At 37.4% G+C, this 26,015-nt stretch overlaps 1 protein-coding gene across 1 annotated transcript in view; it reads right to left on the bottom strand.

Moving 5' to 3' along the window:
- Nucleotides 1–26,015, bottom strand: part of DYNC2H1 (dynein cytoplasmic 2 heavy chain 1) — a 188,316-nt gene that overhangs the window by 53,004 nt on the left and 109,297 nt on the right. The window contains exons 77-82 of the mRNA XM_059824850.1: nt 24,137–24,262; nt 20,717–20,827; nt 18,655–18,810; nt 16,493–16,568; nt 14,216–14,427; nt 12,249–12,353 (exon numbers count right to left, since the gene is read on the bottom strand). Coding sequence (XP_059680833.1) covers nt 12,249–12,353; nt 14,216–14,427; nt 16,493–16,568; nt 18,655–18,810; nt 20,717–20,827; nt 24,137–24,262 — 786 coding nt within the window. The remainder of the gene's footprint in view (nt 1–12,248; nt 12,354–14,215; nt 14,428–16,492; nt 16,569–18,654; nt 18,811–20,716; nt 20,828–24,136; nt 24,263–26,015) is intronic.

Genomic DNA, 26,015 nt, shown 5'->3' with positions numbered 1-26,015 from the left:
CCTGAAGTATTCAATGGCCTCTGTGCATCATTTAGGAAGGAAAGGAGCAGCTAATGATGGGAGAGAAAGTCTGCTTAGAGAACATGAACATACTCATACATGAACATGGAGTTAACTCCAGTTGGAAGCCGGTCACAAGTGGAGTCCCCCAGGGCTTCAGTATTGGGGCCAATTCTGTTTAATATCTTTGTCAATGATCTGGATGAGGGGATTGAGTGCACCCTCAGTTAACTTTGCAGCTGACACCAAGTTGGGTGGGTGTGTTGATCTGCTCGAGGGTAGGAAGGCTCTACAGAGGGATCTGGACAGGCTGGATTGATGGGCCCAGGCCAATTATAGGAGGTTCAACAAGGCCAAGTGCCGGGTCCTGCACTTTGGTCATAATAACCCCATACAACGCTAAAGGCTTGGGGACGAGTGGCTGGAAAGCTCCCCCGCAGAAAAGGACCTGGGGGTGTTGGTCGACAGCCAGCTGAATATGAGCCAGCAGTGTGCCCAGGTGGCCAAGAAGGCCAATAGCATTCTGGCCTGTATCAGAAACAGTGTGGCCAGCAGGAGCAGGGAGGTGATCGTAGTCCTGTACTCGGCACTGGTGAGGCCGCACCTCGAATGCTGTGTTCAGTTTTGGGCCCCTCACTACAAGAAAGACATTGAGGTGATGCAGCACATCCAAAGAAGAGCAACAAAGTTGGTGAAGGGTCTAGAGAACAAGTCTTATGAGGAGCAGCTGAGGGAACTGGGGTTGTTTAGTCTGGAGAAAAGAAGGCTCAGGGGAGACTTTATCGCTTTCTACAACTACCTAAAAGGAGGTTGTAGCAAGGTGGGTGTCAGTCTCTTCTCCCAGCTAACAACAAATGATAGGACAAGAGGAACTGGCCTCAAGTTGCACCAGGGGAGATTTAGATTGGATATTAGGAAAAAAATTCTTCACTGAAAGGGTTTTCAGATATTGGAACAGGCTGCCCAGGGAAGTGGCTGATTCACCATCCCTGGAGGTATTTAAAAGACGTGTAGACAGGGACATGGTTTAGTGGTGGACTTGGCAGTGTTGGGTTTACAGTTGGACTCTATGATCTTAATGGTTTTTTCCGACCTAAATGATTCTACGATTCTACTCAAATCAATTAAATCCAGATGAGATTCAGTCATGGCTGCTAGCCAATGTCACGGCAACGCTGCTCTGCACCGCGTATGAAAAATCATGGCAATCAGAAAAAATCCTTACTGCTGGTAAGGGTGACATTATGCCTGCCTTAAGAAATGGATGGAGGATTCATGGATTGACAGACTCTTCCGCCTAATGTCTGTCCTGGGAGAGATCATGGAACATATCAACATGGAATCCGCTTCCAAATACCAGAGGGAAAAAGGTGGCAATCAGAACCAGTCAATATGGCTTTACCAAGAGCAAACAATGCTTGACCAACCTGATTGCCTTCTGTGATGAAATGACTATGTGAATAAGGGAAGTGCAGGGGATACTGCTAATAAGGCTTTCAACATCATCTTCAATCGCATTCTTACTTTGGAAGCTGAGGAAGGTCCTCAGATGATGTCAAAAGCCTTATTGAAGCATGATCTCAAAGAATGGGCTGGATGGAAAACTGGCTGTATTGCTAGAGTCAAATGGTAGCAAACAAGAGCATCTGGCTGGCAGCTAGTGAGAAAAGAAGGAAACCAGGGTTTGATACTGGGGCCCACACCATTCAATTTCTCCACGAACAACTTGGATGATGGCACACAGTGCACACAGACGAAGCCATAGACAGTGCTGGCAACAGTTCCACTTAGAAAAGGAGACTGGACTACATAAACTCTAGAGTTCCCTTTAACCAGCATTTCTATAATTATGTAATCCAAGAAAACTTCCTAACCAAGGTTGCAATCTTTTCATGCCACCTTATATTGGTGTGCATGGCTTTCCTTCTGTTTCTGATGCATTAATTTTAACTTAAGATGGCGTTTACATTTTTATCTTAAGTTTTTTAAAAAAATTTGTCTAAATCTTGAAGTGCACTTTTGAAAACTTCCTGTCAGTGGGCAAGTAACAGGTCAGTCTCACAAGCACACTCTTTTCCATCAATAGGAATGATGGCCTTGCCTAAGAAAGCACAATTAGTTGTGGGAACCATTCACTTGCTTTAGCAGTTAAATAAAATAAAACTGATAACAAACAAATGAAATTTGAAATGTGTTGCTCTTTCACTGCCCTGGAAAATAAAACAAAAAAAACCCTGTTTACTAATTAATAAAATCCCTTTTATATTTCTTAGCATTTCTAAGAAAATTATCAGCATCTTTGAGACAAGCACTATAACCTGCATGCTTTAAGATGCTTGAATTTCCACTTCTTCCTCCTGAGCTCTTAAAATTTTAAATTGAATACTTATATATGAAATGAAAATGTGATAACTATATTTGGATTGTTATAACACTCAATGCAGAAATGGTAGAAACAACTATGTTTCAAATCCTGTCCCAATGAATATCTAATTTTTCAAATAGTCCAGCTTCCAGAAGAAGAGAGACCCTCCCATTTCTGCATAACCAACAACCTGATAGTTATGGCAGTTTTCTTTCATCTCTTAAATGGTCATTAAAACGTTCATTATACAATTTTTAGAAATGCTGTTGAGATTATTACAGAGCTTGATCCAAAGTTCAATGGAAAGAAATAGGTACTTCCAAAAGGTGATTCACCCCTTTATTTTAGATGCCTGTCTAAGAATGGCACAAATTATTCCCTGTAGCTGCTTGTCTTTCTTTAGTAACAAAAAAACAGATAACTAGTTAAGATGAGGTGGCTAATATTCGTATGATTCAAGTTAGATGAGATGAATTACACTGGGGCTTCTTTTTTTTAACTCCAATTGGCTTTGAATTGGGCTTATCATATTTTTCTATCCTAGTACCTAGACATTTAAAAGAAAAACAATCTCACATGAAATTACTCCAATATCAGTCAGGGGAATGTGAAGTGGCTTGAATCAATAAATACATCACAAGTCTTTTCTAGTAGGATTTTAACAAAATATCCTCTAAGAGTTGAATTGCAAATCTGACAGAACCTCTCTGTGTATTTCAAAGATACACTTTTATTCCACAAAATCTATTTTAAAAATACCACTGACTTGTGGGAAATGCATTAAAGAATAACATCTAAATAAAATATTTGGTATTAATACAGGAGGTATTTTAAGAAATACTAAAACACTAACTGAAGATAATATTAATGAAGGAAACAGGTTTTCACGGGTCTACGTAATTCACTCTATGACAGATAGGAATGTCTTATCCTTTGGAGATGGACTGTAACATACAGGAAGCCTAGCTAACCATCAGATTAGGCACCTAACTCTGACAAAAATAAAGCCTTGTTAGATGAATATCGTCCTCAGTACAGAAAATATTTTTTCTGTTATGTTAGTTTATCTGCCATCCTGCAATGACTACCCAAAAGAATATGTCCATACTGGCAAATAAAAGTTTGTGACTTCCAGCAAGAAGGAAAAGGCTCCTTGTCCGCTCACAGATGTGCAATTACAGAATGAGTAGAAACAGGTGAGGAGGAAAAAGTTCTATCAGGGATGCATGTGGGCTACCTGAGCCTGCCTCATGGATCAGAACCAGTGCCATTCAGAGAAAGTGGCAGGTGAACCATGGACATGGGGCCCCAGGTGGTGTTCTCCCCAATTCAGCTAGTGAAGGGAATGGGACAGGAACGGATGCATGTGACCATGCAAGCAGGTCACAATACTTGGTTGCAGAGCTGGGATGTTGCAGACATGACTTTGGCTCTTATGGCTGTGACAGGTTGTTTTAGAGAAATTACAGAATCACAGAATCACAGAATCATGAAGGTTGGAAAGGACCTGTAAGATCATCAAGTCCAACCATTACAAAAAAAAAAAAAACCACCAACACAAAAAACCACCCACACCACACAGCACCATGCCCATCAAGCCACGTCCCACAATGCCACATCCACACGCTCCTTGAATACCTCCAGGGAGGGTGACTCCACCACCTCCCTGGGCAGTCTATTCCACTGTGTTACCACTCTCTCAGTAAAGAAATTTTTCCTAATATCCAGTCTGAACCTCCCCTGGCACAACTTGAGGACATTTCCTCTTGTCCTGTCACTAGTCACTTGGGAGAAGAAACCAACACCCACCTCTCTGCAACCTCCTTTCAGGTAGTTGTAGAGAGCGATGAGGTCTCCCCTCAGCCTCCTCTTCTCCAGACTGAACAACCCCAGCTCCCTCAGCTGCTCCTCATAAGACTTGTGCTCCAGACCCCTCACCAGCTTCGTCACCCTTCTCTGGACACGCTCCAGCACCTCAACGTCCTTCTTGTAGTGAGGGGCCCAAAACTGAACACAGGATTTGAGGTGCGGCCTCACCAGCACCGAGTACAGGGGCACGATCACCTCCCTGGTCCTGCTGGCCACACTGTTTCTGATACAGGCCAGGATGCCGTTGGCCTTCTTGGCCACCTGGGCACACTGCTGGCTCATATTCAGCTGGCTGTCAATCAACACCCCCAGGTCCTTTTCTGCAGGGCAGCTTTCCAGCCACTCTTCCCCAAGCCTGTAGCGTTGTCTGGGGTTGTTGTGGCCAAAGTGCAGGACCCGGCACTTGGCCTTGTTGAACCTCCTATAATTGGCCTGGGCCCATCGATCCAGCCTGTCCAGATCCCTCTGCAGAGCCTTCCTACCCTCCAGCAGATCAACACTCCCTCCCAACTTGGTGTCGTCTGCAAACTTGCTGAGGGTGCATTCTATCCCCTCATCCAGATCATCAATGAAGATATTAAACAAGACCGGCCCCAAAACTGAGCCCTGGGGGACTCCACTTGTGACCGGCCGCCAGCTGGGTTTGACTCCATTCACCCACAACTCTCTGGGCTCGGCCGTCCAGCCAGTTTTTAACCCAGCAAGAGTACACCTGTCTAAGCCACGAATCGCCAGCTTCTCTAGGAGAACACTGTGGGGCCAGTGTCGAAGGCTTTACTAAAGTCCAGGTAGACAACATTCACAGCCTTTCCCCCATCCGCTAGGCGGGTCACCTGGTCATAGAAGGAGATCAGGTTGGTCAAGCAGGACCTGCCTTTCATGAACCCGTGCTGGCTGGGCCTGATCCCTTGGTTGTCCTGCACGTGTCCCATGAGCGCCCTCAAGATGAACCTCTCCATAATCTTCCCCAGCACCGAGGTCAGGCTGACAGGCCTGTAGTTCCCTGGATCCTCCTTCTGGCCCTTCTTGTAGATGGGCGTCATGATGGCAAATTGACAGGTAGGGGCAGACAGAATCCATATGCCAAACTGTAAAAAGAGTATCTGCCAACAGGCTTACTACTAGCAAGCAGAGCTTTAAACTAGGTTTGTTAGGCAGTGATGACTGAGATCCAAAGAGAAATAGAGAGGCAGAAGGTCAGAAGAAAGCACCTAGAGTATAACATGATGGGAAAGGCATTCCTTTAAATATGTCAAACAACAAGTCAGTTCTCTTGTTAACAATACAAAGAAGTACATTAAAGTTACAGGAATTGTTCGACCCTTTATGGTGCCTTCATGAATACCAGATGGATTCCATGAAGACACTTTGAGATTAGTTAGATAGGACAGAAAAGCAGAATCAATTATTACCAAAAGAGCTGAGATAAATATCTAGGATTAAAAGACAAAGGAGTATCTCAAGGAACCATCCTTCTGCAATTACTTTCAGGTAATAAAAATAATAGAGTTGCTAATTGGGAGAAGTGAGAGTGATTCCCATCAATCACTTTGAGACAAAACAGGCAAAGACAAGCATGCATCTGGGTTTGACAGATATGTATCTGGGAAAATTAAATTACCTTATATCCTCTACCCTGCCACAGAAAATACTAGTCAGATTTAGATTATATTTGAGACTTGAGGTTCTTAAAGCAAGTACTTTTCTTGCAAAATCTGAACCATCAGAACTGCAGAGTATCACCAGCCTGATTCAAAACCAAATAAAATTACAAAGGACAAAATATAGGAGGATAAATACTCCCAGCAACTTCAGCTGAAGTGAACTGGAACCCACTTATCTGAAGCTGTAAGTATTCACAGCAGATGTTTAATTGGTATATAAAATCTACAATTAAATAATTTTATAGTATTTCATTGAAAAATTGTAAAAAGCTACAGTCTGTGGATTCTTCAACAATCTGAAGCTCAAAGGATTATTTTTCATTTGTGATGCCCTTAAGCACTTTGAAGATGTGGTGGGTTGACCTTGGATGGCCATCGGGTGCCCACCAAGCTGATCTATCACTCCCCTCCTCAGCAGGACGTGGGGAGAAAATTTAAAAGGCTCGTGGGTTGAGATAAGGACAGGGAGATCACTCAGAAATTACCATCACGGGCAAAACAGACTCAACTTAGGGAAACCAATTTAATTTACCACCAATCAAATCAGAGCAGGATAATGAGAAAACCCCCCAAATCTTAAAACGCCTTCCCCCTGATCCCTCCCTTCTTCCCAGACTCAACTTCACCCCCAACCTCTCTACCTTCTCCCCCTGAGTGACACAGGGGGACAGGGAATGGGGGTTGCAGTCAGTTCCTTACATGTTGTCTCTGCCAATCCTTACTCCTCACTCTCTTCCCCTGCTCCAGAGTGGGGTCCCACTCACGTGAGACAGTCCTCCATGAACTTTAAAAAGTAAGTTTCAATTACGCATGCACAATCACTCCCAAGAGTTCCTAAAAAGTGAACTGCAAGTCCACAGGCTTGCCTTCCACTTGCCGCTCCTGGGATGGTGGACACAGAAGAATCAAGATGCTGTACTAGTATACAGAGAGACTGTAACCATCCTTTAACCTTGCATGAGACATGTGAGAAATTTTCATGGACAAATGAGCACACTATCAAAAACAACATATTCTTCAACCTTACTGAGACTTACCTGTCTCATACAATAGTCTCTGTGAAGCATTATGAATCTGTACGTGTAAAAGAATGCTGAATTCCTGATGCAAGATATTATTAAAATTGTTATACACAGTATTCTATACAGAAATTAGCATTAAGCAAACTAAATGCTAGCCATATTGATTATTATTGGCAGTCATATTTGAAGAGTCTTGGATAACTTGCCAGTTACTGAACGGCTTTTCTTGCAAAATGCTTTACTGTATTATTGGAGAATGTTTAGATTAACCAGTCGACTGATCATACATAGCTACTAGTTACAGGCTGCAGTCATTTGCAGGCATAGCCATTCGACAGGATTTGATGGGATCACAACACTGACAGAAGGCTTTAAACACTACCTTCTCTAAGGAGTGCCTGTAATGACTAAGTCTGCTGTGCAAAGAAAGGAGGGAGACAAAACAATGGCTCTGCATTTTCATTTCATTTTCCTAGGGTGATTACTGGCAATAAGTCATATTAGTTGCAGGTATGTGAAATCCTGCACAGAACAAGATAGCTCTTACTGCTTTTCCAAGGTGTAAAAATACATACACAGGCCCGTCGGTTTCAGTCGGTAAAAATTCTATTTATCACATATGATGAATGTTATTTTGACTGACACTTTATGTATGGTTCTATTAAAAATTATAATAAAGGATTAAACTGGTTCATAGGAATTCATAAAAGAACAGAAATATGCTCCCAAGAATAAGAGACAAGTACACTGGAGCCAAAAGCCCACTTTGCAAGAAGGTGACTGAGAGAAATCTAAATTACAGACCCTTCTCATCCACAGGAAACCTAAAGCAAACCTCCACATATTCTGACTGCTCTAATCATTGGTCATAAGTTAGATTGGGAGATTAAACCACCTGAGTACAGGCCAATATGCAGGCAAAAATACAGTGTTTATCAGATCAGAAGAAAGGAGTATGACTGTAACTGAGTGGTGAGGACTCTTGCTGAACGTGAGGAAACTGGAGTTGCAGCTGTACAGAAAATCTCTACCTGGTGTAAACCCGACAGTTAGAGCTATGGTGACTCCTGCAGCTGCACTGCCAGCTGAGTACTTTTCTATTTTAACTGCACGGTTTTGCAGAGAGAACATAGCAAGAGATGTGAGATTATTCATGACCATATTCAACCTAAGGGATGTTGTGTCAAGGGCTTGTTGTAACACTAGGTAAGGTAGGACCGAAGAGCCACAGTGAACTCTAAAAATTTACATAGCTCTACCCACATAAAGCAACTAAGGACAAAATCAGAAAAAAAATGAAAGTCATGTTGCTGAAAAGATGATGTCTATTTAAGTCAAATATTTTCTTAAAAAAAAATGGCTCTTACCAGTATGCATGCAGTATTAATACTCTCTGAATTACGCTATGGAACATTGTTAAGACATAATTTCTAACAATTAAATCAGTAATTACCAATATTAAAATAATACAGCTAGCGATATTCAGCTCTTAAATTAGAATTTAAGTTCTCTGTTGGAAAAAAAAAAAAGCTGTGAATATAATCAATATTTGCAAGGTTAATGAAAAAAGTCCATTTCTTTTTAGTGCTGTTTTAGGTTTACCCAAACATTAGCAATGCAGTAGGTTACAGAAGAGATCTCTGCGTGACTGCAAAATGCCGCGCTGTGCCGCAGCAAATTTCTACTACAGCAAAGTGTGTTGCTGCAGCAATACAAACTATCATTCCTATACATGAAAAATAAATAATATTCATAGAAAGTCTATATAAAAGGTACATTTCTATTATCTAAGTATTCCATCTTGTGTAGTGAAATATGTCATAAAATTGTATCAGATTGCTTGTAAGAGAATTACATTAGTTCAACTTCATGTTAATAGAATAGATCATAGTGTTACCTGTTTTAATACTTATTTTAAAAGATTTTGAACTGATAAAAGATTTCTAATTACAATTTACTTAAAAACAATGTATCTCTGAATGATTATTTTAAATCTTTGTGGCTAAACACACAACTAAAGTCGAAATTGCTGTCAGTTGGTTTAAACAAGTAACTTCAAAGTATGTATGTTTCAAAAACACCTACTTCCCCTAATCCTGAGTTCAGTGGTGTAGACGATACAATTCTGTGCATCTCTGCATAAGGAAGAAGAAGTTAGTAAAAATGCAGACTAAGAAATGATAATGGCTAGTAGATGAGAAATTATATGGGATAGTAGACACAAGTTATATGAGAATATACCACATACTTAACACAGAATCAATGAAGTAGTGGACACGGTATTAAATTTCACCTTTCTGGTGCTAGTGACATGGCGACTGAGCTGGTAGCGATTTATTTCTCACTACCTCATTCATTCAGCTTTTCTCTGTTTTAGCTTGGTAATGGATTTATGAGAAACACTCCTGTTAGAAAGCTATTGCAATTCAGTCTCAGATTGTGAACCATGGGATCACCTATGGATCTAAGACAGCTGCCAAACTGTCAGAAATGGAATGGGAGTAGGATTCATAGTTAGGTAGAAACACAATTTAAGAAAAATCTCCCATTCCGGTTACTTAAATTGCCTAAGACTTAAAGAAGTACCACAAACTATTAATGGAAGGATGAAGAAATCTCTCATATGACAAAGAAGTATCTCACAGAATTGTAACTATAGCAGTCTCATATTTTCAAGATTATAATCCATAGTTTATAATCAATGCTATGACAGACCAATTCAGTAGAGTGCAAGTCTGCATGTAAATGCGTTCATTACCTATTTCCCTTCAGACAGGAACTCTGAATCAATTCTGATTTCAAGGAGGTTAACTAAGGACTTATTTTCAAATACTAGGATTTTTAACAACTGCAGCTTTTAACAAGTTATGTAAGCATAGCTAAAATAAATAAAATAATCAGCAGTCTACAGTGTATCTGGCAGAAATAAAAGTATTTAAAGTTGATGTTTATGTAAAAGATTTAAGACAAAAAACCCCAGAGCTACATCGAGTCTTGGTGCATTTTTTTGGCTTTGTAATAGAAGAGTCCTTGATCTCAGTGTTATTACCCTATGCAGCCTCATCCTACTGATTTGTCTTTATATAGCCTTATAGTTTCATGTGCTAATAATAAAACAAATAATTTAACAATACAGCTATGGATTTAACTGAACAGATAAATTTAAACAAATTTACCAGTACCATATTTGATATTCAACAAATGCAATACTCAAAGGCAATTTTTTTTTTTTTTAACAGATCAAAGGGCTTATACCACTAAGAAATTTCTGCATGGAGCCCCTTTTAGGTGAGTGTGAGCAAACAATTAGATACTTTTTAAAAAATGTAATTCTAAGTCTTGAAATTATAGGGAATTCCAACTGATTTTGCCAAGAAAAGTTGGACCAGATGATTCTTGATGACCCTTCCAACCTAATATTCTATGATTCTATGCTTTAATCTTTTTTTTTTTTCCCCCTATAACTTGTTCTTAATGTAAGACAGCATGGTAGGGCTGTACAGAAAATCAAAGCGAGCCTTGATATATGGACCAGTTCACTTCACAGGTCTGATATAAGATTCTCAATTCAATCAACTTTCATGTTATCTGATGCAATTAATTTACCTGTCAAATAAACTATGCTAAACACTAGTGAAAGGTTTGTACTGTTTCACTGCGCTTACACAGTAATTGTGTGCTTTCATCCAGACTTAACTAAAAAGCAATGAAAAAAACCAGAATAAAGAATTTAAGCTTTGCCTCAAAGTCCTAAACTTGCTCCATATTTGAGCTAAAAGATATCAGAATGCCCAGCAAACCTGAATAAACAAAAGATGGACTTTCACCTGCCTATGAGCATTACCAAGTTTCAACTCAGGCTGAGGTACAGTCACTTCTTAGTCAAACTCCTCCCTAGACTCTAGGCCTTAGTGGCTCAATTCAGTTGTTAAATATGATGCCATCTGAGACTCTGTGTGTTATCCAACAAAATGTTATGGATAGGCAGATATGACACAGAACCTCCAGATCCATGCTCTACTGGATCAGGGTACACAAGCAGTGGGAATCAGTTGCTTAACACTGGCTTCTTGTGCCATTTTGCCCCTGACTTCCAGTTGCTGGCCCAATAAGAAAATATATTCACTTGGGTCCTGTGTCATATTTGGCAGCTCCTAGTAGATGTCTTAAATACACTAGAGCATCTCCAGGTGATACAAGATACCAATTTTTAGGCAACTGAATTGACACCTGAGGGAAGTGATTAAATACTAGCAATGAAAAGCTTTGTCCAACAAACCAAACAACGTATTGATGATGAAGACATCCAGAGTTCAAATCACTTCCTCTTTTCCCTTCTTAGACTGACAAAACAGAAGTTATGAGGAGAACAAGAGAGACACTCAGTATTTTCTGGCTCCACAAAGGTTGAAAAGAATAGCTGTCTCAGCTGTGCCATTAATAGTACCCAGCATAACGGGTGACCCTCACACAAGCTGAGGCTTCTACATACAGCTCTAAAACAAATAGGTAAAAAAACTTTGCTCATTGCCTATTATTTCATCGTTAAGATAACTGCATTCTCACATATTACACATATATTCAAATCTGGACTAGACTGCAATTAAATGATAGCTGAGAACTCTTGACTATAGTATAGCCATCTGCCATATCTTACAGCTAAAGCACTAATGGATATATTTAAAATTAGTCAATTTTTAAACTAAGACCTACAAAACCCCTGGAACTTATTTTTCATTATATTGAGAATTTCATTATGTCACGCCTAAGTAGTTCTATGCTATTCTCCAGTGAAAACAACTTCTTTTTTTTTTTTTTTCCAAATTTCGCATTTCTAATAGTAAAGATAGAATCCTGACTACTGGGAGATTTCTTCAGAATTTCTCTTTCAGAAAAAGCATAAAATGTTACCCATATTCTATCTGTCAACCTATTGTATTAGACTTTGGTAACCAAAACGAAAAACTTAACTTGCAGTGAACAGCAGCTGTAAGAACTATCCCATTGACAGGAGTTAGATTAACAGTATAAATAGAACTAGTAAAACTACTTAAATAAGTGGATACTCTTCAGCATGAACTGAATTATATTATTGTAAACTTTCTCAATAATTCTTGGTTTATTTAAGTCCTAAACAAATATCTTTGTAACTAAAGATAATTGTTATTATATTAAAATATTCTACAGATAAAAGTCAACACATTAAAAAAACCCTCCATTTACTCTGACTTTCTTATGGAAATTTATATTTATGAACAGGTGGTTGGGTTCTCTAGCTTACACTGGACGCAGAAAAAATTCAGAGCTCAATGAAAAATGTAACTTTACCTCAGAACTGATCATACGTTGGGATGAACGAGCAATATTAGCAGGCAGGCCAAAAAAGTCAGGTTTATCATCTTCTGGAAGACTTTCAATAATACTACGATAATCCTGCATAAGAAGAAAAGAATAAACATAACTGAGGAAACTTTTTGTTCAGCTCATGAAATTAACAGTGTATGCTGAAAAGAATTTCATTAAGTGCATTGCATAACACAAAGATTAAAATAAGTATCTAGCACATGACATATCTTGGTAATCTTATTTAAAAATTTCTTAATTTTATTTATAAAAACTATCTTATTTTATAAAGTGTTTCCACTCTAAAAGACCAAAAAACAATTCTGATTACAGTGATGCTGTCAACTGTAAAGAAAAAAATGCTAAGACTGTCTCTGAAAAGTAGTTACAATACTTCTGCTGAAAACTTGAAAGATTAATGACAATATAAAAAAGAAAAAAGATTTTGGCATTTGGAATTTGAATAACAGAGTGTAATACATATTTATGAAATGAAGAGCACTCAGTTCTATTTATATCTATGAAGATATTATCACTCAAAGAAAGTGAAATCGTTTAGGTAAAAATAGGTTTGCATGATCATTGGAGATGCAGAATAGCATCAATAGTGGTTATAGTGTAATAGTCACTAGTGATGCTGCTCTGGTACAAAGCAGAAAGATGCCTTGCAGACTATGGTAGAATAATGGTGCTGGATGTCTCTTTTATTGTGTCTTTAAAGCCAAAAATATTTAATATTGGGAAGTCTGGCTGCACCCTATTGCATTATATCATGTGCATTTTGTTCTTTGCTTGCAGGAGCATGTTCTAGGTGTGTGTGATTGACATGGAATCTCACTTCAGAGATAACAACAGTAGCAGACTTCTACACAAAACACTGAGAAAACACTATTTAGTAAACGGTATTATTCCAATGAACTTAAGTAATCAAACTTAGCTTTATTATTAGTGTTCTACTAATCAAAACTACTTGCAGAAAACTATTTAAGACACAGAAGTATAAACTCTCACATGAATAATGATATAACAATAAGAAATTGAGAGATACTAAACGCGGTGCAGCCAAGAAGAAAGGTTCATTTATTTCACCATATTATCTACAAGAATAGAGACTATCCTGGTTTGTTTATTCCTTCCCTCTTTATGATATTAACTCAGCACATCTACAGGCAATAACCATCATATTTAAATTAAAAAAATACACAAACCCCAAACCTAAACAGTCAGAATCTAGGTACAGAATGCCAAATGACAGCAATTTATTTTAACTGGCATAATTCCATTTACATCAACTCATATTAGAGGTCTAGTATGGAGTCCTTCATTAAAATGCAAATGAATCTTAATAATAGTAACAACAACAACAACAACAACAGTATGTGAAAGGATAGGGAGAGATCAGTTCTTTAGACCCTGTTGAATTCCCTGTTGTTTACACCAAAGGAATACTAAAGGACAATCCGAATCCATATATATCGCCACATAAAATGTCATATAACCTCCATGGCACGTTAGCGGATTATGTCAGAATGTTGATATATTTTGTAAATAAGGAGATATATTTAGATTTTCCTATTTCATCCAGAAGTTATAAGAATGTTTAACAGTCTGTACAAAAGCGCTAATATATTAATATACTAAGTTATATAAAAATGTAATTATATCCTTCTTTGTCATAAATTGACCCAATTCCTTTTACTCAGCTCTTCATAGCTATGCTGCTCTGCACCATAGTCCAATCAGATATCATAAAAAAGGAGACTGACCAAACAGACTGGCAGAATAGTTCTGACAACTTAAGCATTAGTGCTCCACACAAAAGAAGTCTTAAATAAATGGAGGTATCCTTTGGATTGTAACTCTGGTTTTCTTTGTGGAATTATTTCCAAGAATAATTCTTGAAAAGAACTTATATTAGTTTCTGTATTAGATGATAGAAGATATATACATACCAAAATACTGCAGGAATTTGGTAAAGAGATCGAATATGGGAAACTTGTCATCTTCTTGCCTCTAGCATTTAAACTGCCAATGACTCGTGAATTAAAAAGCTGCTCCAAGTAGGACCGAAGAACCCTCATATCGAAGTAATTATCTACACGGCCTCCATAAATTGCATTTTCAAACAAGCCATGCACAAATTCCCACTGAAAATCTTTGGAACCTATAAATTAATTAATATTAGTATTGTATCAATGGATGGCATTGCATTATAAGCATCTTCTTGTCATTGCAGTTCTTGAGTGAAATTAAAAAATACAAACACATTACACAATTAATTTCTAATTATTTTTCTTCTGTATTAGCAAATAATAAAAGTTGCAGAAACTTCAATGAGTTTGTAAATATTTGTCATTGATAAACACTGTGTTTCAAAATGAGTTCTAAGAAATATTACTTAAGTCTTGAAGTGCTTTTTATTGTAGATAAACCAATTGGTTATACGCATTTCAGAAATGATACTAAAATTTTAATTATGTGCTCCTTTGTCATAAATAAAAATAATTTCCCTTGTTCAAAATTTTATACACTGTTTTGTATCACAGTACCAAATAAAATGATTGATTGAACCAAAACCAGATCATGCTTGAAATAGATAACACTACCAGAAATGTCATCTTTCAAACATGAAGAGGTCCAGGATAGGTACTTTGTAAATTATTATAAATCACACAACATAGCACATCAAACTAAGCATGTTACTATTAGTTTCCTGGTCAGATTGATGTTGCAATTAGATTAGTCTGACTTAGCTATATCCCACAAGCTCAAAATAACTTATTTTCCCTCCCTTCTATCACAGTTGTCCAAAATAACTACACGGGACAATGATCCATTTATACACTACAGCTTTCATGCACAGGTAAAAGCTTGATCAGAAAGGTACTTCAAGTCCCTTGAAAAAAGGAAGCAGCTATTACTTTAAGGAGGATTTTATTGGTGGTAACTGTTGTTACCAAACACTTCAGTCATTCCTTAGTAAGAAAAGTTATCTTCACAGGAGTAGTTAATGATCAGATTAGTGATTATCATTGATAGTTAATGATTCAACCTCTTTACATCACTGTATGTTTCAAGTCTGTATAACTAAGGTCCAGTTCCAGAAGTACTAATCATCCATAAATCTCATTTAAGTCAATGATCATAAATTACCTCTAAATATCAGTTCCTAACTTTCTTTGAAATTATATAAAATGCAATGACTTTACAAAAAACTACCTTTTTATATTAACTAATATTAAGAAAGTACTACGCTACTTAACAGAACAATGAAGTGGGCTCTATCTAACAGTGAATTTCAATATGAAGAATTCATTCATATTCAATTCATAGTCAATTAATTTATTCAATATATGGGGGAGCTCACACTGGGAAGGAATGGAGACAGAAGACTTCATCTTCTAGGCATTCCTGTATTTCCTTTTTATTCCTCTAAACTCAAAAAGCTGAGCAGAATAGTTCTTGGCAGAAAGAAATCATTGGTTTACCCAACCTCCCAAAAATGGAATTATGATTCACCCTGCGTTTCCAGCTTTGCTTATTGGTGATGAGCCTTGCAGCATCTCCACTCTTATCTGAGTGTTGTAGAAAGATAAAGCTCACTCTTTACTAACGGTGAAACAGGACAGGCCCTGCTTGAACCCAAGGTCAGATCGCACAAGGTGGCTTGCACCCATACAGCTAAACTCTCTTTTGCCCTAAAATATGGTAACCTCTTACCTGCTGCCTATTGGGAGAAGTTTACAGGCTCTGCTATCTGACAAACCATGCCTTGTCACTGCCTATGAGAATGCCAGTGTGCATAAGTCAAATATGGGAAAAAAATAAACCTGATCATGGAATAGTTTTGAGCCTGTGTCCAGCCCTTACCAGTTTACTAATACAGACATATCCTCAGAGTCTGGATCTACATCCAGAAAAGCCTGATAAAGCCTAAGCACAGCTGATTCAGGGTCAGACTACTTCCCATACTGAGGTAGTTACCCAACTACCTGCTCATGTGTTTGTATTTGTGAAGATGTTTCAATGAAGATTCAAATGCAAAATTTAAACACTTTCAAAGCAGCCTTTAAACAGAATGGCCCCACTCCAAACAAAAGAATCATGCAAATTGACCCATTTACAAAAATTACCATGAAAGTTTTTAATATTCTAAAAATTTTAAATGAGAGACATTCAGAAGGGTTATGCTACAGAGGTAAGAAAACTTTCCTTAAGAAGTGACTTACCCTCAAAGAGTCTATCAATAATGTCAAAACCAGCACGGAGATCAGATAAAGAAAATTCATAAAACTTGGTCCAACCCTACCATTAAAAGAAATCCAAACAATTTAATTAGCCACATAATGACGATCATGAAGTAAAATACAAATATTAGGTGGTTACTGAATACTGTATAATACTTAATACTGAATTAAAAAAAGAGACAACCTATGTCCTCTAAAGTGCATCTTCGGAAACATTCAGTGGAGATAGTATAAAAAAAAATCAGCTCTACCAGTGCATTTAATTTTACATACTTATACAAACTAGAATCCATTGAGTAAGAGGAATTAAACTTAAGATTCTTATATTTCATAACAGTATTTACTTCAGCTAAAACTTGCTGACATCTGTGACTAGATCATGCATTGAATTATGATTTTATTTCTGAGGGCTTTTTTGCATTTCAGTTTCTTTTGGATTTTAATAAATAGGTCTGATTCTTTAAACACAGTCTACATTATACTTTCATCACCTTACTCCTGAATTCATGTCAATTCTCTACTGACAGAAAAAAATCTAATCAGTAAATACTTCTACTATTACAGCAAAAATGCTGACCGCCAAATGCATATTTTAATCATCGTCCGTTTGTACCTCCTTTCTGCTCCTGGTGGTATTATTCTTTATATAGCATTAATGTGTAATGTCTATGTAATTCTCACAAAAACCTTTCATTGTAAATGGATCAGTATAAATAAATATCGATATATGATACAGAACTTAGGAAATCCAGATCTCAAAGTTATCTCTTGTTGCTGTATCTTCTTATGATTGTACCTTTGCATATGGATCATATCATAGGAAAAAGAGCATATAACTCATGATGAGAAACATGCAAATGTGTCAGATAATGTGCACGTATCCAGTGAGATGGATACAGTCTCAGGTCAAGACTGCAGCTGTTCCACAGGTCACAGTCAAGCCAGTCACCCTGGAGATCATAGACCGGAAAGATGCTGCCATGTCTCAACAGTGTCAATGTATTTTTTTTTGACAGATCTGTACATGGACCCAAAACAACCTGAAATTTATTATAAAATACAGGAGCTTCTAGCTGGGATTGCAGCCCAGCAATGTTAGAAACTGGTAATCTTAAGCAAAATATAAAATCATCACTATGTCCACACATGAGACAAACATAGTTACAGTGGAATTAAGGAGAAAGCGGTAATCCTATGTTATGTCACTTGGAAAGACAGTGGTAAATGAACATGAATTTGAACAAAGCTAAATGAGAGTGCATGTATCAGATCAGTACTTTAAATATTTTCACCTATTCTAAGTCTTGAACACCATATTCACAGAATCAGAATCACAGAATCACTAAGGTTGGAAAAGACCTGTAAGATCATCAAGTCCAACCTAAAAGTCTGTTACCACAAGAGGCAGACAACCTTCTAAACTACAAAGTCAAAACTAGCAAAAAAATCTCAAACATTCCAGGCTCTGCCTGATCAAATCAGATTAATTTCATCACTAGTCTAAATAAAATTAACAAGACACAAAACAGTTTGTTGGTTGGGGTTTTGTTCTGTTTAATTTAAGCATCTGCAGCCAGAAAGAAAGGTTTGCTAAGGAAACAATGAAAAAAATCTAAGGAAAAATCACATCACAGTCTCTGAAAACCATTATAATCCTCACAACAAATGAGTAAATTCCCTTGTTCTCCCTTGTCCTTGACCAGGGTTTTGTTCTCCCTTCTCCTTGACCAGGGTTTGTGTGCAGAAAGAGTAGACAGTATCATCTCCTCCTTCCCACCAAAGCGCCTCTTTTCTTATATCTTCCATTCAATCATGTGTCTCCAATACTTTTTTTCCTGTCCCAAGCAAACAGGATTCACAGAATCTTTTCCATGCGACCTCACTCCTGCATCAGTATCAGTTCATACACAAATCACAAAATAACCTCATCCAGGCAGTAGCAATTTTCAGAGGGATAGCAATTTAGGCTACCAAGATCTTCTTTTGCAATTAATTCAGAGACAATAATGAAGGCAGGCACCAGAAGTATCCAAATTTTACTCATCTCTGAACATGATCCAACATACACCTGATGAAAAATACTTCCAAGTATAAAAGCTAATAAATGGGGTACCTTTTTTAAAAGGTAGCAAAAAAATTATTACCTGAGGAATATAATTTCTTCTTTCTTGGCATACAGCATGAAACCATGCTAAACAAAAGAGAGAATGCGCTCGAGACAAATTTCCCTTTTTATTAATTTGCTCTGGTGTCCAAGATTCATAGGTTCGCAAGAGATTCTTTTTGAGGCCTGGAGGTGCCTGCATTGGAAGGAAAAACACTGTTCTAGACAGAAAACCTGATACTTTTATGCACTATTTTCTTAAATTCTAACTTACAATTTATAACTTATTGAAATGATAAACAGCACTTAACAAAACAAAATCTAACAAGAAAAAAATCTGCTTGTAATAAATGGCCTAACAACCGAATGATCTAATACTGAAAACAGCTTAAACAACTTAAACATACTGAAATTTCAACCAGGACAAACTGATAGGAGGACTGAACTACACTTAGTAGTCAAAGAATACTACTGTGTCAAAATATGTAAGCTTAAAAGTAAATTCAGTTTTGTCAAGAACAAGAACTTTCTTCTGATTTTACAAGCTCAACTCTCAGTTATTATTTCTGTCATCAGAGCCAACTCGTGTTATGCCATCACCGCACTCTGTTAGATAGCATATAGATACGGTATATATGTATGATAAAATGCCAGTTCTCTGATTTAGTGTTAGGTAGTGTTCACAACCAGTAGAAATAACTGCAATTAAAGTATATATAATAACAAAGATTACAGTGCTTAAAAGTAAAAACAACTGATTAGATAGCCAGCTATTTTCAAATTATTTGCAAGTGTGAAGGTAAACATAAATTTTAAAGAGATTTAAATCACATTTCCATATTTATAAGAATGTTCTTTCTTTCTTTTGAAAAATAATGTTTGTTAATGTTTCCACAAGACTACCACAGTTGCATAGGTTGCATATGCACACTTGTGGCAAATAATTGCAAAATATTGTAGTCGATGATTTTCTTTTAAACTATGTACATCTTGATTGGTAACAGCTAAGGGACATACCATATAATAATCAAATATTAGTTAAGTCATTGGTGATCATTGCCCTTTCATGTTAACAAAATATTTAGTATAAATGAAAAAAAAGGTAACGAAAGGATTTAGAACATTGCATCAGTGCAAAGTTCCAATTATTCCAAAGAGAGTGGGATCGGTAACTTCAGGAAGCTAGATGAAAAGAAATGTGACAATCCTATACAGTCCTGTAGTTTCTGTACCACTGAAGACCTCAATATAAGCAAGAAGGTACCCCAGAAGTTTAAAAATACCTGCGGTCAATATAAAAGTGTAACAATTTTGGCTTCTTGAAAGTCAGCAACACTGGACTCTAAAAGGTCAGACCTTCTTGGTTTATCTGTAGGCAAAATCTCCACACTCCATAACCAATGGAAGAGTTAGTAGCACCCCTATCTATGACTTCCATAATGAACATTAATGCATAAGTGCATAAACGATTAGAGCACTTTTCAACAAGTTGCAGGAGCCTGGTCCCAGCTATTCCTTAGGTTGATTCTGAAAGCAAAGCTCTCAATGTTTAGTAAAGGCCTTTAACTGTATATTCTGCTGTAGGGGAAGAGAGCCATTTTTGTTAAAACAGTCCAGTGAATATAAAGCTATGGGGCCAAAAAGAAAAATAAGGAAAAGAAAATGTGATTCTGTGATCTTCAGATGAGTACATTCATCAAGAAGGAGGAATTCCTTGGTTTTCATCCATGTCCCAGCACCTGTGTATATTTTTGCTTTTAAGAAACACTGATTAAATGCATAAAAGAATTTGGAGCACAAAACAAAACAGTTTCAGTTCAGACTTTCAATTGGGAAAAAAATCTGGAAAGAAATTTACAAACCCTTCCTTTAATGCACAGCTTCTGCAAATTTCCACACACATATTATAAATGATCATTAAAGATCTTTCAAGGTAAACTCACAGCATTATTTGTATTACATCTCATTGAAATAGAAGGCAAAACCAGTTATGAAAATAGTCCACATTATACAAACTTTATTCTATCTAAACATATCGTTTACTATACATTAAAGTTCATTCGTTGAAAACATGCAATAAAAGCTTTCCAAACAGATCTTACTTCATAAGTTATTTTCAGACTCGACTGAAGCAAAATCGGTGTAAATTTTGGATGAACTTCAGTAGTAAGCCAAAGGCGGAAGTTTGGTTGAGGCTGTAATGTATTCAGTTCCTATTAAAGAGATATTATATATTGAAGTAAGTTTTGGGGGGGGGGGGTTTAATATGCAGAACAGTATTTACAAAATCATAATATCCTAAATTAGAAAGTTAGGCTTGTCTAAAAATTCTTTAGCTGTAAGTAAGGTTATTCAAAAGACGGTTGTTCAAGACGTCTTGTCTCCACACATTCTATATGCCCACCATGCTCAAGTTCAAAGTTCATCCTAGCCTTGTCAAAATATTTGCAACTCCCTCGCATATCCTAAATTCAGAGCATAAAAATATACAGCAGTTCTTTACTTCTTTTAAGTAAAAAAAATCAGAAGGCTACATCTCAAGAGATGAAGGCATGGAATGTGGGCTGCATATCTACAGCAGATCTCGATGACTTTCAACAACTGTATAGCTACATTAATTTCTTTTCTTCAAGTGTTTGTTGTATGCCCACTTCACATACCATGATTCACAGAGAACTGAAGATAGGAAAATGGAGTTCTAAAAGAATAAACATTGTCAAATGCTATTTCAAACACAAAGGCTTCACAAAAAATATGTAATTACTGAAAGTATGAAAACATACTGCTGGTGCTTTATGTGTATCTGAAACAGACATATTTTCCACTGAAGCTACCAAAGTTGTTTGACAATTGACTTGAGAACAATGCCAACAGTTTTGTTTATGTGTCTTGGAAGAAGCCTAACTCAAAAAACTCTAACATATTTTCTCTCAATCCATTCATTTTGATAATCTCTAAAACATAATCATAATTATTTTGTTTTCTGTGCTTTTAGTAAAGAAGAAAATTCTGTTAACCCATGAACTGTTCTGGTCTTTAGGCAAAATGACAACTATATCTGGTACCTAAAATCACAGAACTGGTGAAGTTGGAAGGAACCTCTTGAGACAGTCTAGTGCAACCCTCTGCTCAAAGCAGTGTCAGCTACAGCAGGTTGCCCAGAAGTGTGTCCAGTCAGGTTTTCAATATCTCCAAGGATGGAGACTCCACAGCCTCTCTGGGCAACCTGTTCCAGTGTTTGACCATCCTCACAGTAAAAAAGTTTTGCCTTATGTTTAAATGGCATTTCCTGTATTTCAGTTTGTGTCCATTGCCTCTTGTCCTGTCATGGGACACCGCTGAGAAGAGCCTGGCTCTGTCTCCTTTACTCCTTCCCGTGAGCCGATACACACTAAATAATGAGATTGCCCCCGAGGCTTCTCTTTTCCAGGCTGAACAATCCCATTTCTCTCAGTGTCTCCTTGTACAACACATGCTCCAGTCCTTCACCATCTTCGTGGCCCTTTACTGGACTAGCTCCAGTATGCCCATGGCTCTTTTGTACTGGGGAACCCAGAACTGGACACAGCACTCCAGATATGTTTCAACAGGGCTGACCAGAGGGGAAGGATCACCTCCCTTGACCTGCCGGCAACAGTCTGCCTAAAGCAGCCCAGGAGGCCAATGGCCACCTTTGCTGCAAGGGCAGGTTGCTGGCTCATAGTCAGCTTCTTACACACCAGGATGTCCAGGTCTTTTCTGCCAAGCTGCTTTGCAGCTAGTTAGCCCCCAGATTATCTGGGTGCCTGGGGTTATTCCTCGCTAGGAGAAGCACTTAGTATTTACCTTGGCTGAATTTCACAAGGTTCCTGTTAGCCTACGTCTCCAGTCTATCAAGGCCCTTCTGAATGAAGGCACACCCATCTGTTGTATCAATCATTCCTCCCAGTTTTGTATCATCTGTACTTGCTGAGGATGCACTCTGTCCCATTATTCACATCATTAATTAAGATGTTAAACAATGTTGGCCACAGTATCAACCCCTGGAGCACACCACTGATGACTGGCCTCCAGGGGGATTTTTTTGTTGCTAACAACCCTTTGAGCTCTGCAGTTCACCCAGTTTTCAGTCAACCTCACTGTGGTACAATTGAGTGTATATTTCATCAGCTTGTCTGTGAGGATGTTATGGAAGACAAACTAAGATATGAAAACAATCCACAACCTTGGAAGCAGGAGATTTAAGAAAAGAAAATAAGGGAATTTACATGCTGGTTCAAATGTAATCATCTGCAGCATGCATCCTCTGATACATCGAGTTTGGCTAAAAGACAGCTAAGGACAGTCAGTTGTAAGCTGTGAAGCTGCAATCTTCATATTGATAAAGTTCACATTGAACAGTGTGTCAGAAGACATATTTCATCTGCTCAGTTGAAAAGACTGTGAGAACTAAATTTAAGTACCTGGATGGAACTGAACTATAAATAGGCAGGTCTCTCTTAAAAGGATGTTCAAACATAGGAATTACATAGCCTCATGCTTGCTAATGGTATGCAAAACAGACAAGGGGATGTGCTGAGTCAAACATGAGCAAATCTCAGTCTATAGTAAGTTCAGCAGCAAGTTTAACACCTTCTGTATTATGTTCTTGTGGAAAGAATATGAAACTTCTGATACATATCCATATTTAAATACTTATGAGATCTGAAATTTTATAATTAGTATGAGGCTTACAAACACTTCCTTACTGTTACTATCATATTCGGACTAGATGACACATAGCAGTGTTACCTTGCTTTGCCTTTCCCTTTTTTAAAAAAGGATCATACAAATGTTAAAAAGGCACATGCATGCCACAGGGTCATTGCTAGACAGACAGAAGATAGACTCCAAGCTCACGTGCATGGAGTACAGTTCACAGACAAATATTAGAAACTGGAAAATTAAGACTGTAGTAACTGTTGATAGGAATTCCCCACCTTTCTTTTTCTGAGTTAGTTTGTTTCATGGATTTCACAGTGATCTACATGTAAAGTCACTTTGATCTAGTTAGCAAGTTAGTGATTTTACATGCCATAAGTAAGACTGTGTTTCTATAAAACATTAGACATTTTAATTTCAAATTAGCAAAAACCTCTCGGTGACTCAGACACAAGCTACATGTAACATAAAAGAACGAATAAAAAGAAAGTCCTAGATCTGGGGGGGGCGGGGAAAGATAATTAAATTTAAGCATATATAGATTCAGAGTTCAGCAAATACGGGCAGTATCCCATAAAGTACCAGAAGTCCTAACAGGATCATCTGTTCACTCATTGTGGCAGAAATACTCTACATTGTATGAAAATTAAAGCGCTCACACAAAGGAAGGAGCTGCTTAGATCTGAAGCATTTCACCTTATTCGTGATTGAGAAAACCACAAAGGTTTATTTTTAAATTGTTGTAACTTTAAACATCACCATGGAAGTGCCTGAAATGCTTCAGAAATGTTGCATACTAATTTCGTATAGTTTCCAATACATTCATCTCTAGTTACTCTCACCTTTTCCAATACAGGAAGCCAAGACGTAACAAGATGCAGGTTCTTTAAACACAGCCATTCTCCATTGCGTGCACATTCTTTTAAAGTTTGAATAGCCAGGTCAGCTTGGCCTTGGCCCATTGCAATCTGAAATGAAAGACACAGTTGTATCAGGAATTTATCATACCTCATTTAACAGCTAAATACAACATTGTGTTTCCAAGTTAGACTGCAAATATAAAAAAGAACGTATGCTAAAGATAACCAGAATTTTCTGTAATGTGAAAGGCTACTGAAGTAGGGAAAAGATTAATGAAAACATAGGTTTTTTCCTTGCAACCTGTCTAACCAGAGTTTCTTAAGAAACACTTTTACCTAATCTTTTCATGGAAAAAACCATACACCATTTGGTGACAATGGTGGTATTCCTTGGGAACTCAAAAAGTAATTTAAATATCAGTGACTGACCTGTATTACTACAGAACTGCTGTTACAATAAAAACAAGAGATAAATGAGAACAAATTTGCTTTTGACTGTAAGTTAGGAGTACTTCCTTTGAAGAGAAAGACTCAATTTCATATTGAGATGACTGAAAAACTAAGGCTGCTCTCTTTCTAACCAGCTTAACAGTCTTTTCTTAATTTTTTATAGTGTCATATTGCTGCTAAAATAAATCTGGATCTTCAACTGGAAATACAAAGGTCCAAAACTGAATTTTCAGATAAATTAGTGAAAACTGAAAATAAAGAAAGGACTTGTTCTGTGGCACAATTACTGCAACAACTGATGTTAGACTATCTGTAGAGTACATTCATCTTAGTTCTCCCTTAGAATCTAATTGGAAGCTATACATAACAAAAAAACCCTGAACCAAACAGGTTGAAAAGAAAGTGATCTTAGCCAATCTGTAAAGTCTTGTCTTGGCATTACTGCTATAGCAAAATAGAACTATTGTGATTATTATGACTTCATCAAATATCTCTTAAGAGGAAATCCATCCTGTCTTTTTATCCTAAAACTGTACTGAATCAAAGAAACTTGGAGCCTTAGCTTTATATGATGATACAGGGATATCCTCTGCCTAAAAAAACTGTGTATCTTCAAATAATTTCAAAAAGCCAAAAGAAGATAACTGAAAGTCACCACACAAATTTAGTGATCTGTTCTTTATCCCATATGTGAAATGATTCAACAGAGAAGAAAAATCTGATCTTCTATGTTCTATTGAAATTGCATGAGAAAGTGCAGGAAAAAATAACAACAAAACAAGTAGGACAACTTTCAGATGACTTAGCTTTGAGTATTGCTCCTTAATCAAATACCATACCATGTTACATTTTAAAAGTCCAACATGTAAAGGATATTTAGAGATAAACACAAAAAGCCATGTGGCAGAGTAAGTGTTCTGAATATGTATTCTGAAACATTTACAGCAAGATAAGCTGGCAGTAGGATCTAAATCTTCACAATTTGATGGGAAAAATATATTACATCAGTGCATATTCCAGGAAAGGAACAATTGCAAGGACTATTTAAAAGCAACATTAAACTTGACATTTTCCATTTCTATGCTAACCAGTGATCAGGTAAATAACAACTCCCCTCCCCTGAATATTTCAAAAGACAGAAGAAAATAATGTTTTACAGAAAGGTATAAAGCGTATTGGTACTCAGTATTAGGAGTATTAGGAAACCACTTGGATCATAGAAGAATTTAAGTTTGAATGGATCCTGGAAGGTGTCTAGTCCAACCTCCTACCCGAAGTAGGGCCAGCTATGAACGATCAGACCAGGAGCTAAGGGCTTTGTACAGTGGACTCTTGGGAACCTCCAAGGATGGAGACTGCACCAGGAAATGTCTGACTGTTCTCGCGGTGAAAAAGTTCTTCCTTACATCCA

This window comes from Gavia stellata, chromosome 1 (genome assembly GCF_030936135.1).
Source record: "Gavia stellata isolate bGavSte3 chromosome 1, bGavSte3.hap2, whole genome shotgun sequence".
Taxonomy (NCBI): domain Eukaryota; kingdom Metazoa; phylum Chordata; class Aves; order Gaviiformes; family Gaviidae; genus Gavia; species Gavia stellata.
This window is presented reverse-complemented; position numbering and strand designations above follow the sequence as displayed.